Source organism: Cynocephalus volans, chromosome 7 (assembly GCF_027409185.1).
Source record: "Cynocephalus volans isolate mCynVol1 chromosome 7, mCynVol1.pri, whole genome shotgun sequence".
NCBI classification, from domain to species: Eukaryota; Metazoa; Chordata; class Mammalia; order Dermoptera; family Cynocephalidae; genus Cynocephalus; species Cynocephalus volans.
The window spans coordinates 154,976,626-154,993,193 of record NC_084466.1 but is presented as its reverse complement, the minus strand read 5'-3'; the positions used below and the strand labels follow the sequence as shown (position 1 = coordinate 154,993,193).

The following is a 16,568-nucleotide window of genomic DNA, read 5'->3' as shown; positions in this document are numbered from 1 at the left end:
TGTCTTTTAATTTAATGGATCTATATTCACACTTTTTAGGAACTATAATTGTTATGAGTCTACAAGTAATCACAACCCTTGTGGTGCCTGTAATGGAAATGACCTTGAACTGACTCAAGGGGGACTGAGGAGAGAGTGTGGGGGTGTGACCTAGAGCCCAAGAACAGAGGCTGCCACCACCATTGAGCACTCACTGCAGTCAGGCAAAGTGAAGGGCTTTATGGAAACTGCCTTATCACAGGTGCATCTCACCTGGGGAGTCCAGACTGCTTTCCCAGTTTTAAAGATGAAGTGTTTAAAGATGAAGTTGTGTGTCCTGCCCTAGGTCACACTACCAAGAAGGAAGAGCCACAATTTGAACCTGGGAAGACTGATTCCACATTGGTAGCCATGGTGATACCTCATCATGGTCTCAGAAGCTACTGATCAGTGGTAGGAGCACTTTTAGGTAGAATCTCATGAAGTTCTCTCACCAGTCCAGGTGTAGGTATCCAGGAAAGTAGGGGTGACTGTCCTCATTACAGGTTAGGAAACTGAGGCCCGGAGAGGTGGAACAACTTGCCAAAATCATATCATGAGTTACTGGAAGGCCCAAGACTCACACATGGGTCTGGGGAAGGAAAATGATATCTGAATCTTGCAGTTAGAAAGATTAAAGAGATAAGACCTATAAAGTGCTTGGCACGGTAACTGGCACGTAGTGAGCGCTTACTGCACACTGGAGGTTGGGATTAGTAATGGGGCTGGTGCCAACCCAGTCCTTGTTCCTGTGTGCCACGCCTCCTCTCTCCTGGACCTGTAGTAAGTGTTCGTGTAAGTTACATGATGGCCACAAAATGCCTGGACAGCCTGGTAATATAAACAACACAGGATCCCCTCCAGCCTTCTAAGTGTTTGTCTACCTCGATGAAGAACAAAAGATTTATATACTTATACTCCTTCTTTCAAAACAAACATATTTAGAAGCACAAATGAACTGTTGAAATCTAAACTTAGAGTGCCTGTCCAGGACGGCACAGCAGCTGGGGGCTAAGTGAGCGCCCATCTTAAATATGTCATTGCCCATTTTTAGAACTTTCCAGATATCCTTGAGGGTTCTTAGCAGCCAGAAGTCACCTCTCACTGCAGCGGTTAAGTTTACCACCCACCAGTGTGAAGTGTGCCACCAGGGTCTATGGCTCTGCCATTGCTAGGGAAGAGAAAGAGTGACAGCTGGCATTGCTCACAGTTACCTTGAGTATTTTGGAAGCCACGAAGGCACTATGTATCTGGTGGGAGTCATTTTCTATTACTGGGACTTAGCCCTGGCTCGTACAGGTGTTTTTGAGGTTGACAGAGGACACAGTCCTTAGACCCGTGGATTGGGTAGCTTGGCTTCCCTGTCTCAGCTCTGCCCCACATTTGCTAGGTGGCCTTCCTTCCACCCCAGGAGTCTTGTAGGACCCACTGTTTGTACAGCACTACACAACATGCAGGTAGGTCACAGAAGGTTAACAGGGTGACTCCTGACCTGAACTTGCTATTTAGAGTTGACTTGGGAAGACCATGTGTTTGTCTATAAATGCCAGAAAGGAGTCAGGCCAAAGCAGCAGGTGAGAAAATTCATAACCCCCATCACCAAACTAATAAAAGCAACTAAGTTTCCCATGTACCACCTGCTTTCTCTCAGTTGACTCCCACACAGCCTGTGAGGTGGCCATCTTTGTGCCTAGAGGTCACCAGCCAGAGGCAGAGCTGGACTCTGAATGTGGCCTGCTGACCTCCCCCACCCGAGCTGGTGCCCTCTTTCCCCAGGTGCTGCCCAGTGGTGGGAGAGAACCTTAGCATTGGGCTTCCAGGGGCCCAGTGTGGGGAAGACTGCTCTGCTCCATAGGGCACTGTCCTGTGATCACTTAATGAATTCAGAGGGAGTAAAAGGCTCAGTGCAACAGTCATTTTGTGACCTAACTGTTGATAACCCCACCCTCTGCTGAAATCGTGTTTGCAATTTGCTGGTTCCAATTCTTTGGGAGTTTCTTTTTTAATGTTTTTTTTTAAAAAAACAGCTATTTGGGGATATAAATCACAAACCTTAACATTCATTTTCTATGAATTCAATATGTATACTTTTAAAGTATACAAATAAGTGGTTTTTAGTATATTCACAGAGTTGTGCAATGATTACCACTATTAAATTCCAGACCATTTCATCACCCCCCAAAAAAACCCTGTATCCATTAGCAGTCACTCCTATTCCTCATTCCCCCCAAGTCTCTGGCAACAGTAGACTCTCTGTCTCTATGGACTCGCCTATTCTGGATCCTTCATATTAATGGAATCATATAATATGTGGTCTTTTGTGACTGATTTCTTTCATTTAGCATCATGTTTTCAAAGTCCATCCATATTGTAGCATGTATCACTAATTCATTCCTTTTTATTGCCAAATAATAGTCCATTCTGTAGCTATACCACTTTTGATTTATCCATTCATCAGTTGCTGGACATTCGGGTTGTTTCTACTTTTAGGCTACTATGAATAATCCTGAACTTTTAAATACAATTTATTGTGTGGACATGTTTTTATTTCTCTTGGGTATATACCCAGGAGTGGAATTGCTAGACCAAATGGTAACTTTAACATTTCGATGAATTACCAAACTGTCTCCCAGATGGCTGCACCAATTTGCATTTCTGCCAGCAGTGTGTGAGGGTTCTGATTTCCTCACATCCTTGCCACACTTGTTAGTTTTCTGTATTTATGGTTATAGCCATCCTAGTAGTTTCTCAGTATGGTTTTGATTTGGATTTCCCTAATGACTGATGACGTTGAGCATCTTTTCATTTGAGTAGAAATATCTACTCAAATCCTTTGCCCATTCATATACCACATTATTTGTCTTTTTGTTGTTGACTTGTAGTAGTTTTTTATTCTGGATACAAGGCCCTTTATCAGATACATTATTTGCAAAAATTGTCTTCCATTCTGTGGGTTGTCTTTTCACTTTTTTGATGGTGTCCTTTGAAGCATGAAAGTTTTTTTAATCTTGATAAAGTACCATTTACCTAGTTTTTCTTCTGTTACTTATGCTTTGGGTACTGTATTTAAGAAACCATTGCCTAATCCAACATCATGAAGATTTACTCCTATGTTTTTTTCTGGGAGTTTTATAGTTTCAGCTCTCACAGTTAGGTCTTTGATCCATTTTGAGTCAGTTTTTCTGTGTATCGGGAGGTAAGAGTTGCCTAAGCAGTGGGTGCGTAGCAGGCTGGTAGTGTGGGGATGGGGCCAGGAGTCCATGCCTCCCTCCTCTCATCCTGACTTGCCCTGGAGTGGGGAGCATCAGGCCCACAGCATCCTGAGGTGGTAACTACCACCCCGCCTGGCTCCCAGTATCTGGAAAGGCAGGATGGAGAGGAGTGTTTGGCGAGGGCCGCCACTGTCAGGATGCTCACCCACTCCCACGCAGCTGCATTGTCTAATCCAGAGCAGGGAGGGGCATGAGTACCTCTCTCTGGCAGAAGCTGCATGTTTTCTCACTTAACCCCCACGCTTGTCCTGTGAGGCAGGGGTAATTGTGCTGCCTTGTGTGGATGAGGAGCCTGAGGGTCATAGAGGCTAAGTGACTTATAATGACAGCTAGTAAGGGGCAGAGTCAGGACAGAAACAATGTTCAGTCCAAGGCTTGGCTGTGGACATGAGCATTGAACATGTGCTGCTTGTTCAGATTCAGAGAGAGGTATCCTGTTGATGAGGCCCGGGCCATGGAGCTGCTAGCTTGGAATGATGATGATAGAGCAAGCAGCAGCCACTGGCAGTCATCAAGCGTGTGCCTGTGCCAGGCACTACTCCTTCACCTCAGTGATCCCCACAGCAGCCCAGGGAAGGGTCCTGTTACCCTTCCTGTTTTATGGATGAGCAGATGGAGGTCAGAAAGGGTAGCCATGTGCCAAGACCACTGTCCTGTGGAGCTGGGATTGGAACCCTCACCCTCTGGCACCAGACACCTTGTCTTGACTGCTCTGCTCTCCTGAGGGATCCAGTCACTGCTCCTGCCACAGCCCACTCCATCTGATCCCACCCAAGGCCCTGGACACCCAGCAGAGAACTGTCTTCAGGTGGAGCCTCCAAAGAAGGGCTGTGCAGAAGCAGCCATGATGGCAGGTGCCAGTCCTGGGGCCCTCAATCCTTGCTTCTCATCTGAGCTGTGGGGACAGCATGCTCTCACTCAGGATGGTAATGGAGCTGTGGTAAGATCGTGGATGCAAAGGTGTTTTGCAGACCATGAAGCTGGGTTCAAGTCAGGTGTCATCGTCATTTCTGTAAACTTTTCACGTAAGGAGTGATGTCCTAACAGAAAGGCTGGCTGACATGCCCCTGCACACATCCGTCATCTACTTCCCCATCCCTGATAGTGTGCTGAGGCCCTGTTCTCTCTTCCCTCCTTGCAGTTTGCAGCCATTGGCCCCACCACGGCTCGTGCCCTGGCTGCCCAGGGCCTGCCTGTGAGCTGCACCGCCAAGAGCCCCACACCACACGCCCTGGCCACTGGTATTAGGACGGTACTCCAGCCCCATGGCTGCTGCTGAGTCAGCTACCCCTGTAGCCCAGCCCTGTGCCTTCTTCCTTAGCCTGGTGAGAGAAGCTTGCTGCTGCCTCTGGGATGGAGCCAGGCACCGGGCAGGGGCTCTCGGGAAGCTGCCACCATCAAACCCCTGCCTCAAGCCTGAGTGGACCCACCAGGGATCAGGAATTAGGGATTGGGACTGGACCTGGGGCAGACATCAAGCCCACATGCACATGACTGCTCTCCTTGGACCCTAGCCTGGGCAAACGCTAACTCCCAGGCCCTGCAAGAGCTTCCTGTGCCCAGCAGTAAGGAAATCAAATAAACCACACTGGCTACTTGTGCTTAATGAGTGTGTATTGTTATTTACTGTGTATGGTTTTCTCTGCAAAGCTGTGTTCAGGGAGGAAACAGATATGCATGTCTCTGATAACCAACAAACCTGGTATGAATAATAAAATTTGCTGTGTATGAAGTAGGTTTATTCATCCCATAAAAGGGACCTTGAAGTTCCTGTTTGTGAGCTGTGGACAATTGTAATTCAAATACAGACTGACTTTCTTCCCTTCAGCAATACAGCTGCAGTGTTGGTCAGTCAGATCATTTGATATTCCAGCCGTCTGGAGGCTGGGGAGGTTGATATTGACTTAGAAAAGTTTCATCTGCAAACACAGTGCCCTGGAGAAAGGCCTCAAAAATCTGTCCGCAAATTTATTTCCACTTTTTAAATCTTGGTTTGGAATTTGAGTGGGGTTAAGTGAAACCTGTGTTTGTCTTTTAATAGCATGTGAGCTGGTGAAGGAAAGATCACTGTGCTGCCAGCATGTCTCTGTGTCCGTGAGTGATCGGGCTGAAAGGTGTCTTGGGTTGAGCAGCTATCGTGTGCCACAGCTCTATGCATGAAGCTTACGTGTCCGATCTCCATTCCTCATAGCAACCCTGGGAAGTGGATATTACTATTGTTCCCATTTTTCTGGTGAAGAAACAGGCTCAAGAAGTGAAATGACTTGCTTGGGGTCACACAGCCAGTGAATGACAGAACCAGGACAAATTAAAAACGGATTTGTGAGTGTAAGCACATAGACCTAAACTACTAAAATTCATAAACCACCTCATATCAGAGGTATCCAGTGATACTTGACTACGAATCTTGGTGGTGTGACTTGGACAGAAATTCTGCAGCATAGGTACCATGATGACCTCTTTTTTTGGTCAGAATCATGGGATACATAGGCGGAATCTATCCCACAAACTTCTTTCTGGTTTGAAAGTCAAATCTAGATTGTTTAAAATCCTTCCCATTCTCAAAGAACCCTTTTCTAGAGGACTTATCTGTTCTTGGGGAAAAACCCAGCCCCAAGTAGTCCAAGGACTCTGGCAGCACCTTCCAGGGACCCAACAGCAAAGGAAGCCAAGGGACTGGTCCGTCATCACATCCACCCCCCCTGTGCCTCCCTAAAGCTTCTCTGCATCAGCCATGTAAGAGCCAGTGGTTGCCAGGATCATCACACCAGGGTCACTACAGGAATGTCCTGAGTCTGGTCTGATTTAATGTCCCCTCCTGGGACCAGAGATGGCTAAACTAACTTTAAAATATCACAGATTATAATATGGTTCTACCGTGTAAAACAAGTATGCAGCTCATGCCACAAAGGACTTGTCCTATGGGGTCGATAGTACCTGAACCAGATGAGATGAGTCTCCTGATCCTATGCTTGGAGGTCAGAGCAATGCCAAATTGCTGTAAATCTTCTCAGTTTTCACCTACTCTATTTCTTAACTTCTAGCTAGGGAAAGGGTGCAAGGAACAAAACCTCAGGGTTATGAACAGAATTAAAAGTTATGTAGAAAAACTGCTGAGCCACAGGAGTCCACTTCACTGCCTTAGTAAATGCAGTGAACATAATTTTCCTTCTCGGCTTTTATTTATTTAACCTTTTCTTCCCGTTACTTTCAAGGATTGAGGCCACTGCCACAGACCTGAGAGTCACTCTGGGATCGCAGATGCAAGTGGTACAGGAAGTTGCAGTGAATCTGCTCTGATCTCAGGGCAGACCCTGTACACTTTGCAATTTAAAATTGAACACGTGAAAGACTTCTAGGTGTGAAGGGTTAGGCACATCCTCTCCAAAAGAAAAAAAGGGCAGAACTGGACAAAATTCTCAAAAATAACCATTTCAGGGTTCTGGAAATTGACCAAAGTCATACAACAAATTGAGAAGCATTTGTGCTTGGGAACCTGCTGGAGCTTTGAGTCAGCCATACAGGAGCCTGTGGCCATGTGACTGGGAGCCACTTTCATCCTTCCCAGGGCCCTGGCCAGGGATGTAGGTTTGCCCTGGTCCCTGTGGGGCCCTGGGCTTTTTCATCTAAATTTTGTGAACACGATAGGAAACAAATGGGGAAATCTGCAGCTTTGCTAGTTAGAGTGAGCAGCAGACCAGGTGGAAATTCGACGGTGACATCCTGAGGAAGAAGCGCCACAGAAGGACTAGGCCAGTCTGCTGGGAGAAGCACGCATATGCAGGGATGGGCGCAGGCCTGATGCAAGCAGGCCTGAGGGAATGGTTGGGGCTATGGGTTGCTCTGAAACTGGGTCATGGTGATGGTTGCTTGGAGTGACCACTTGTCCCAGAGTATTAAATAAAACAGTTTGGGAAAGCACTGCGTTGTACACATGTTCGTCTCTACAGTATCAAAGTGAAATAGATTAGACCATGAGGTGGGAACTGGCTGCCCATCAGAGCCACATGATGTGCTTTGAAAACTAAGTTGCTCAGGTCCCCACCCTCAGGGAACCTACTGGACTGGTTTCTAGGTAAAACCCAAGCAACTGGAGTTGTTAGACATTCTCCAGGTGATTCCAGTATGCAACAGCATTTGAAAACCACTGGATTGCCTGAATTGGGTCCATCATGGCCAGAGTGGGATCACTAACATCCTCTAGCGTGGTGTGAAGTGGAGAAGGAAGCACACTGGAGGTGATGCAGAAGGAAGAAGAGAGAAATCCAGCTGGATTTAAAAAACACAGGGCCTGCCTTTCTTTCCAGCTTGGTCACCCACTGCCTGTCCCACAGCACACATGTGCTCATACCCCTGAGCCTTGGCCACTCTCTCCAGCAGCCTGGGCCTCCCCTCCGCCACTTCCCCGACCCCGTGAGGCTGCGCTCCATTGCCTTCTCCCCAGGGAAGACTCTCCTGTTCCCACTTGCCCCTCCTCATACTAATTCCTCCTCCTGCTGTGTCCCATGCTTTGTGCTGGTGCCGCCTTTGCAATGTGACTTTTTTAGCCAGTCGATTCACAGCATGTTTCTTGCCCCAACTGGACACTCAGCTCGACCAACCCAATACTGTGCAAACAGTAGGTGCTTGCATAAATAATTTCCGAGTTTAGTTAATGGTGAGTTTTGTTTTCTTTTTCCAGCAAAATGATAAGTACCTGGAGGGACGTGGCCTTGATGGGTTTAGTTATCTTAAAGGCTCAGGCTGGGTGGACCCTCCCTGCAGAACTGGCCAGCTCACTGCCTGGCCCTGCAAGGCCCACCGTGACTTGATTACTCTGCTTGATTATTTCATTGTTTAGGATTAGATTTGATACTAACAGAAAACCTCACAATCATAGTGACTTAAACAGGACAAAAGTTGGTATTTCTCTTGTATTCAAGAAATCCAGAGCCTGTGACTTTGTTCTCTTCATGGTGTCTTTGGGCCCCTTGAGGGCAGGAACTGCACTTATCTTTGGTCCCTAAGAACCTAGCAGAGGCCTAGGACTCCTTAGGTGTCAGGGGTAATGTTTCGAATCTCCTTTGCCCGTTTGGTGACACTTGTCCCTAGATAAATTTCTCAACTGAGACACAGCAGAGAACAGTATTAATTCATTTATCAATAAGAATATTTTACACATTGTTTGTTAATCACCAACATTAAGCTATTGATTCTACCTCCAGTGTGATATAGCAGCATTTTTCTTAGTTGCAATGGAAACATTAGGAGGCGAGAGCTCAAACCTCTCTTGACAGATGGGAGAAAAGCTCCAAGGGCAGAGTGACTCCTCAGCGATGACCAGCAAGTCAGGGTAGGGCAGGAACTGGGACCTGGGCCTGAGATGTTTCCTTCCTGCCCCCTCCTCCCAGGTGCCATGTTTCTCCACTACTTAAGCTTCCTGAACCCTCTGAAATGCTACTTGCTCTGCAAGCCAGCAAAGAAATCCAGGCACGGCTCATGACGGAAGGAGCTACCTCTTGACTTCATCCTAGCATCTCAGATGTGGCTCATATGTAGCAGCTTTACAGGAGTATCAGGGGGTGGGGGGGACCAGAACCAGATGGGAAAGGGGGCGGCAGATGTGTTCAGAGCACTGAGTTGAGTTTTGTGGCGTAACCTAGGTTACAGGGGCTTGTTTTATTTCATATGGAAAATTCTTTATAATTCACACCGACAGGGCCTGTCACCAAGTTGAGTTATTCTACAGAGTGCCCATTCCATGACGAACATCTGGATTGGGGGGGTTAATTACCCTTTTCCCCCACCCCCTACCCAAACACTCCAAATCCTATAAAAATGTATTTCTGGAGGCAGAAAGGAATCCCACATAACCAGCCAGATTCCGTATCTGTGCCAGGGCAGAGAGCTTCCTTCTACCTGTGACACTAGTCTGCTCCTGGGTTTCTCTCTCCCAGTGTATTAGTCAGAGTTCTCCAGAGAAACAGAACCGATAACATGCATAGATAGATACATGGATGCATACATAGATAAATAGAATAGATAGATAAGAGGAGATTTATTATGGGAATTGGCTCATAATTGCTGATTATGGAGGCTGAGAAGTCCCAGCATCTGCCATCTATAAGCTGGAGAACCAGGAAAGCTGGTGGTTTTATTCAGTCTGAGTCTGAAAGCCTGAGAACCAGGGCAGATGACGGTGTAATTCCCAGTCCAAGTCTGAAGGCCTGATAAAGGAGGGGACTGCTTATGCAAGCCCCAGAGTCCGAAGCCCAGGAACCTGGCATGACAGTGTCCAATGGCTGGAGAATGTGGATGTCCCAGCTCAAGAAGAGAGAGAGTTTGCCCTTCCTCCACCTTTTGTTCTATCTGGCCCTCAACGAGTTGGATGGTTCCCCCCCACATTGGTGAGGTGGGTCTTCTTGACTTAGTGCACTGATTCAAATGCTAATCTCTTCCGGAAACACCCTCACAGACACACCCATGTAATGTTTTAAGAGCTATCTGTTCACCCCTTGGCCCAGCCAAGTTGACACATAAAGATAACCATCACACTTGGGAAATCTCAACTTCTTTGCTGGCACCATTGCTATTGCTTTGGCAACTGACCTGAGAAGAGCTGGGTTTGACCAGCAGACTGAGGGCATCTCCTTAATCAGAAAGTCCTGCTCTCAGAGCAAAACTAGTTGAAAACTTACTGAATAAATAAAGATGTTGGGCTGGCTGGTTAGCTCAGTTGGTTAGAGTATGGTGCTGATAACACCAAGATCCTGAGTTCAATCCCTGTACTGGCCAGCTGCAAAAAAACCAAAAAACAAAAAAAAACCTTGATGGATAACTTGCCCATTTTTTGAGACTGGTTTCTGTGTCTTTTGCAAACTCAAGGCTGAAGACATTCATTGGGTTTCTCAGGGTCTCATATAGAGTCTTCCTCTGACATAGTCTAGGCAAAACAGCACCGTGGATGGATTTTGCCAGATGAGACACCAAGTTTCCATTTTTGCCCAGGCTGCTAAGAAGCTTCAATCTAAACTTGTTTCTCGGCTGTTTTTACTGTTTCACTCCAGGCATTTAGCATAGTGTTATTCCTTTTTGTTAAATTACTTACAGCTCTCATTTTATTTTCTATGCTGTCTTTTTTATATTGCAATATGAGGCACGATAGTTGCCTCATGTCCCAAAGTGGATAAAAGGAAAGAATACTGCCACAAAGGAAAACTTACTAGAGGCATGGAGGATTTTTCAGAGCTGCACGTTTATTAAAAAGTGTATAACACTATGTAATACATAATATAAATATGGCCTTAATCAGGTGAGACAATCCTATGATTATCGTCTGAAATTAGCATGTATGTACCGCTAGTAAACAAATCAACTCATAGCAGCATTTGTTCCTGGCATTGCCAGGTTAGATTCCTTCGCTTTTTTCACACAAGCAGGTCTGGAGGCAGCTGGGCTCGGTATAGACAGTCTGTGCTGCACAGGACTAGATGGTGGCAGAGGAGGCATGGGGAGTCACCCTCTTGGGGGACAGTTGCCTCAATGTCATTCTCTGAGGCTTCCTCACTGGGAGCCTGACAGTGGAGATGAGGACACAGGGCAGTCTCAGGGTTGCCTCCTTCCAATTGTCTCAGCCTTTCATATTGATGCCATTGATTTTGATATCTTTCTTCAAAGTTCTTAAGAAAAGACATAAAAAGCGTTAGATTATAGTTTTAACGCTGTTTCTTACTGCTGTCTGGAGGTTGTCAGCTGCAGCAAATCATGCCGTTATAGATTATACTCTCTCCCTCTTCCAAAATTTTATCCAATCCTTTCCTTCCCAAATACTTTAATAATGTTAAATAAGGATAAAACAGATGAAGGAAAGCCAGCCATACGCAGTGCTGGATTTGACAGTCTGGCCTGGTCGCTGCCAGCCGTCCAGGTGCAGGCAGGACGGGGAAGGGGCTCAGGCTGCATGCCCCAGGCCCTGGGATTTGCCATCTATTCACAGGCTCAACTTTCCACACTCAGATGGTTGAAGAGAAGTGGCAGGGTCCCCATCTTGTTTCACCCGTATGGAAAATTGCTCCCCTCCAAATAAAGTGAAAAACATTTTGAAAAGAGCTCCAAGTTAATTATCCCGAACTCTAGCCCCTTTACAGCTGTCCTGGAGTCCTATAGGCCTACCTCACTGTCCCCAAGGCCACCGGCAGTGAACAAGGGATCACCCTGAGAGCTCCCAGCTCAGGCAAGAGGAGATCGATCCAGTCCAACCCTGACGAAAAGGGACTGAAAGGCAAAATGATAGAAATTCGGAAGAATCTTTACCCTTTCACAGGTGGTAATGTGCAGTTATAAATAACAAGCAGACCTGTGCTGGAGCTGGTGGTTTTACTCCCAAACACCTGGGCCTCTGTTCACTTTTGGTCAGAACTGACCCCTCACTGTACATCAGGCTCAATGATCTCCTAACAGAACGACTGTTTCAAAATGTTATGTTGTGCAGTGCTGAGAATGTACAAACCCATTTTGTGATAATGTGTTTTAGGAAAAAAAGTTTTTAATTTTCCCACTGACCGCTAGGTCATGCATCTCATGGTTCAAGGAGATTCTAGAAGCTTCCAAATTTTTCCCCAGGGTCAGAGACAGGGAGTAGTCCGCACAGACCAGGAGCTCCTTGCTTCTCATTCTGTCTTTATTGTAGATCACACACCTTCCTCTGACATTTTTCTTCCTAAATCTAGCCGATTTCCTTGAAATCCAGCTCACCTGGAATAAGTAATTTGGTTAATCAAATGCTCTGACCCTTGAGAAGCCGGCACATTCAAAGGCCTAGTGATAACGGGGAAAAATGCTCCGAGAATGGTAAGCACACTTCGCCAGGTCTAATCATCCGGAGCTGATGAGGCCGAGTGCACACTAAAATTTTTTTAAAATTTTTTAGGGAACAAGTTCCTTCAATAATGAATCCTTAAGCCTGTGATCTCTGTCTTAGTCTATTTGTGCTGCTATAACAAAATGGCTGAGACTGTTTAATATTTAAGTAATAGAAATTTATTTTCTCACAGTCTGGAGGCTGGAAAGTCCAACATCAATGCTGGCAGATTCAGGTCTGGTGAGGCCCAATGTCTGCTTCCACGATGGTGCCTTATACACTGTGTCCTCCTGTGGTGGGAGAGACAGACGGGCACAGGGCTGCGTGCTGTCTGAAGCCTTTCCTGTGAAGGCCGTAATCCGTATGAGGGAATTAATCACCTCCTAAGGGCCCCACCTCTTATATTGTTGCGCTGGGATTATGTTTCAGCATGAATTTTGGAAGACACCATCATTCAAACCACAGCAATCCTGAGAGAGATCATCTTGTTCCCAATAGGGACAGCTGTCATGCAAGCTTTAAGATCTGACTTTCAGAATCAGTCTTTGGCCAGAGCTAGTGGGATGGACAGGACTGCCTGGATCCATATTTTATAACAGCCACAACATGGGCTGTGCATGGACCTTGGTGGGTGTCCAGGCTCCTCGTGAGCAGCACTTCCTGGCATCACAGGTGCTGTCCTTGCCACTGCAGCATTGGCTTGCAGCCCTGCACCTGATCCAGAGACCCAACGAGGAATAGACCCCTTGGGTCGCATTCTAGGACTGTGCCCTTCCCAGGAAGCCCATTGTCCTGAAGCCCTGTGAGGGTCCTGGGCTGCAGCACAGGCAGAACAACATGGAAGGTTGACAGTGAGCAGGAAGGTTTCAACCCAGGAGGTCCCATCTACAGCAACCTCAGACCTCCACAGAGCTGCTCAGAAGTTTCTCTGAGAATAGTCAGGCATGTCATTCTCCACTCAGAAAGTTCCAACTGAACTGAGAATAAAACTCAAACTCGTCCTCTGCCCTACAGAACCTTCAGCATGTGACCACTGCCTGCTCTCTTTTCTGTCCTCACCTCTCACCTCGCTCCCCTGCACTCACATCCAGCCTCACTACCCTCCCTTATCTTCCAGACATGCCCAACTCGTTCCTGCCTCAGGGCCTTTGCACTTGCCCTTTCTTTTGCCTAAAATATACTAAATCCCCAAATCCCCAGTCACATGTGACTGTGTCCCTCTTTCTGTCATTGCTCAAACTTCATCTCCACAAGAAGTCTGTCCTGCCCACCTTAATGTTGGCTCCCCTCCGCCACCCCAAGGCACTCACTTTCCCTAATTATATTCTCAGCAACTGTCACTATTTGTACTGTTTTTGTCTATTGTCTGTCTCCCCCACTTAGAAAGTAAGTTCCATGAGGTCAGGGTCATTTCTCTAATCCCTGACCCTGCAACAGTCATCGGTACTTGCTGAATGATGACTGAATGACTCAGTAATGGCCACACATGCCCACACATGCTGTTCTTATGAGACCTGTGATATGAAACTCCAAGCTCTCATCTGCCAATGACAGCACCTGAAGGGCCTTACCTCACTTCCTCCAGCCTCTCCACACATGCTGAGGTAGCAGTTCCTGCAGCAGGACCTGCATCTGCCCTACTTTTCCTCCCCATCCTCTGCCCACCCCCCGCCCCTCAGGGTCAGCCCCCTGGAAAAGTGGGAGATGGGGAGGCTGCCCAGCACTGCAGGAGCCCGTCAGATGAAAGGAACTGGAGTGTCACATGCATTGATTTTCTCTGGCAGGTCTCAACAAGCAGCCTGGAGAAGAGAGGAGGTGAAGAGCCAGGCCCAGCGGCGCTGGGGTCCTCCTTGCGAGGGTGGCGGAAGGCTCTCGGGCAAGGGGGTGATTGAAATTAGTCCATAGATCTAAGTTAGTGTGGAGTACTCTAACATTTATAAAGCAAATGTATTTCACAGGGCCTGGTTTCCAAAGCCCTGCAGTTTCAGGTTTAGCCTAACTTCTTAAAATTACATGTAGAAATGTTAACCTTGCAAAAGACAGGAAACTTTCCTCAGGCTATAGACTCTGATATAGATAAAGAATTGTAACACAGCAAAATTGCTGGCTCAAAGAGTAGATGTCCTCGGTGCAGGTTAACCTTACTTGATTGTTATGTAAACCTACTAAGGAAATTGCTGTAGGGAAAGAAAATGTTTGCTGAGAACAAGCTTTTGTTGGTGGATTGACTTAACCTTTTGCAAATTGCATTATGGAATGTCACTTTGTTATCTCACTGATATTACCAGCCTCTATTGTTAAACTATACTTAGCCATAACTCCACCTGTGCTGCTTTTCTGTAACTTTCTGGCTTGGAGAATAAATACTGAGACAGAGCCCCAGTTCGGTGTTAACTTCCCAAAGGAGGAATGCCTCTCTCTTGAGGGTTCTGGGATGTTAATCTATTCGGTGTGTCTCACTGCTCAGAGGAAATGGGCTTTGAGTAATCCTTTGCATCTCTGTCACCCAGGGGAGAGAGGTGGCAAATCTGTGTGAAGACCGAGAGAGTGCAACAAGTTAGACGGAGGAAAAACCAAGGGCATGAGGAAGCTGATAAGTGGGACAAGGCAGAAGGCTGCTCAGGCCGTTGTCTGGCTGGGGTCACAGGGCTGCACCAGAGGGACAAGGGAGTGATGGGACCCAAGGAGAGTGGGCAGCAGTCTTGAGGGGACCACCTGCACCTGTGGTTCCAGAGGCAGCAGCCAGGGGCACTGGGCAGTGAGGCCAGGCCAGTGGGTGGCTCAGATGGAGTGGAGGTGACAATCTTCCAATGGGAGGAAGTCAGGAGCAGAGAGGCCAGAGCAGTGTGTCTCTCCTCCCTGTGGACACCAGGGTCTGCCAGGACAACCAGAGAACCTGGGCTACAGAAGAATTCTATGAGAACAGGGTGCCTGGGCCATCAGGAGAGTACTGCCACCAGCAAGGCTGGAGGTGACACAGCAAACTGGCATGAGTTCGCAGGAGTCCTACCCCTGGACCTGTGCAGCCTCCACTGGCGAGGGGGCAGGGCGAGCTGTGGCCTCGGTGGGAGGCAAAGCTCACAGGAGGGAGAAGAATGTCAAGGGTCCTTCTGGGGAGGGAGTGAGGGTTTAGGGGCTGGTATTAGTCAGGGTGTGTAACTGCTGCACCAGCCAACCCCAAATCTCAGGCTCAACACAGGAAAGGTTTATTTCTTGCTCATTTCGCAGATCAATCAAGTGTTCCAGGGGGGCCTTCCACATGTCCATTCAGGGACCCAGCTACTCCCACTAGATGCTCTGCATCTGGCCAGGAGTGAGGCAAGAGAGAAATCATGGAGAACTGGAGGGTCTTAGAGCTCAGGCCTGCAAGTGGTGTAATCACCGTGTCCACATTTCTATGGTCAGTCCTGTGGACAGCTGTGGCCTGGTCAGCCCGCACTCTCTGGAGGCCATCAGCTTTGATCTGCTGGAATGAAAGCCCGCTGGGGGAAAGGCTCTGTCTTCAGGATCCTGGAGAGACTCTTGGCTTCTCCATGAGGGGAAACCGAGTGGGAGGTGTGGGCCAAGGTATGTTCTAGAACCTAAGGTGGTTCTAGTTTACCCTCATATAAAAATCTTAACCCATTCAACGGGACAACATGCAGTATTAACTAGGATGACAAATACTGACATTCAGAAACACAGAAGTGCCCATAACATTCTGCTGAGTTAGAATAGAAAACATGTAGCTTATATAAAATTATACACACACACACGAATACTTCTTTATGCATGTATACATATGTATCTGCAAGAATGGTCACTGAAATGAATCATAGATTTCCCCTTTATTCTCACTACTTTTAAAATTTACAATATCTACTAATTTAGATATTTTTTTATAAAGAGAAACAAAAACAATAAGAGAAACAGAAAAAAAAAGTCCGAGAAACAAACTAAAAATCCCCAAACCCCAGCCCACCAAGAAAAAATAGTTGACCTGAACTATGCACAGACTAAGTCATGCTTTGTAGATGCAGGCCCCATTCTGAGCTGCATGTTGTTAGGGGGAGGGTTTGTGCCTCGGTCACAGAAGCTATGGAAATTCATAGCAATTCTACCGCTCATTTAGGCAGCAAACTTGCCCACATGTACATCACCATAGAAATGGAATCCACAGGCATTTGCAACTTTGGGATGTAATTACCTGAGGATGCTGTAAACACAGGAGGCCAGGGGAGGAGGAGTTCTCACCTCAACAACAGAGGTGGTCCTGGGGCCTTCAAAGGCGGCACCTCCAGGGCCTGCCACGTGGCCTCCTAGGGGACACACTTCAGGGCTGAGTGCAAAATGCCTGGAAACTTGCGAGCTCCCTCCGTGGCTGCTTATAAAAGCAGTTCCAGGCCACGCTCCTTAAGGAGGAGAGACGACGGGGACGGAACCAGGCAGGGAGGGCAGAG

The 16,568-nt window shown here is 47.2% G+C and overlaps 1 protein-coding gene across 7 annotated transcripts in view; it reads left to right on the top strand.

Moving 5' to 3' along the window:
- The window catches only part of UROS (uroporphyrinogen III synthase), a 34,805-nt gene extending 27,613 nt beyond the window's left edge, over nt 1–7,192 (top strand). For 2 of the 7 annotated variants that reach the window (XM_063102416.1, XM_063102412.1), the window contains exon 10: nt 6,506–7,192. In XM_063102416.1, the coding sequence (XP_062958486.1) occupies nt 6,506–6,511 (6 nt within the window). In that variant the 3' untranslated portion in view covers nt 6,512–7,192. Of the gene's footprint in view, nt 1–4,431; nt 4,897–6,505 lie in introns of those variants that run through there. The other 5 variants (XM_063102411.1, XM_063102409.1, XM_063102410.1 and 2 more) reach the window with 4 other exon arrangements.
- The last annotated feature ends 9,376 nt before the right edge of the window (nt 7,193–16,568 follow it).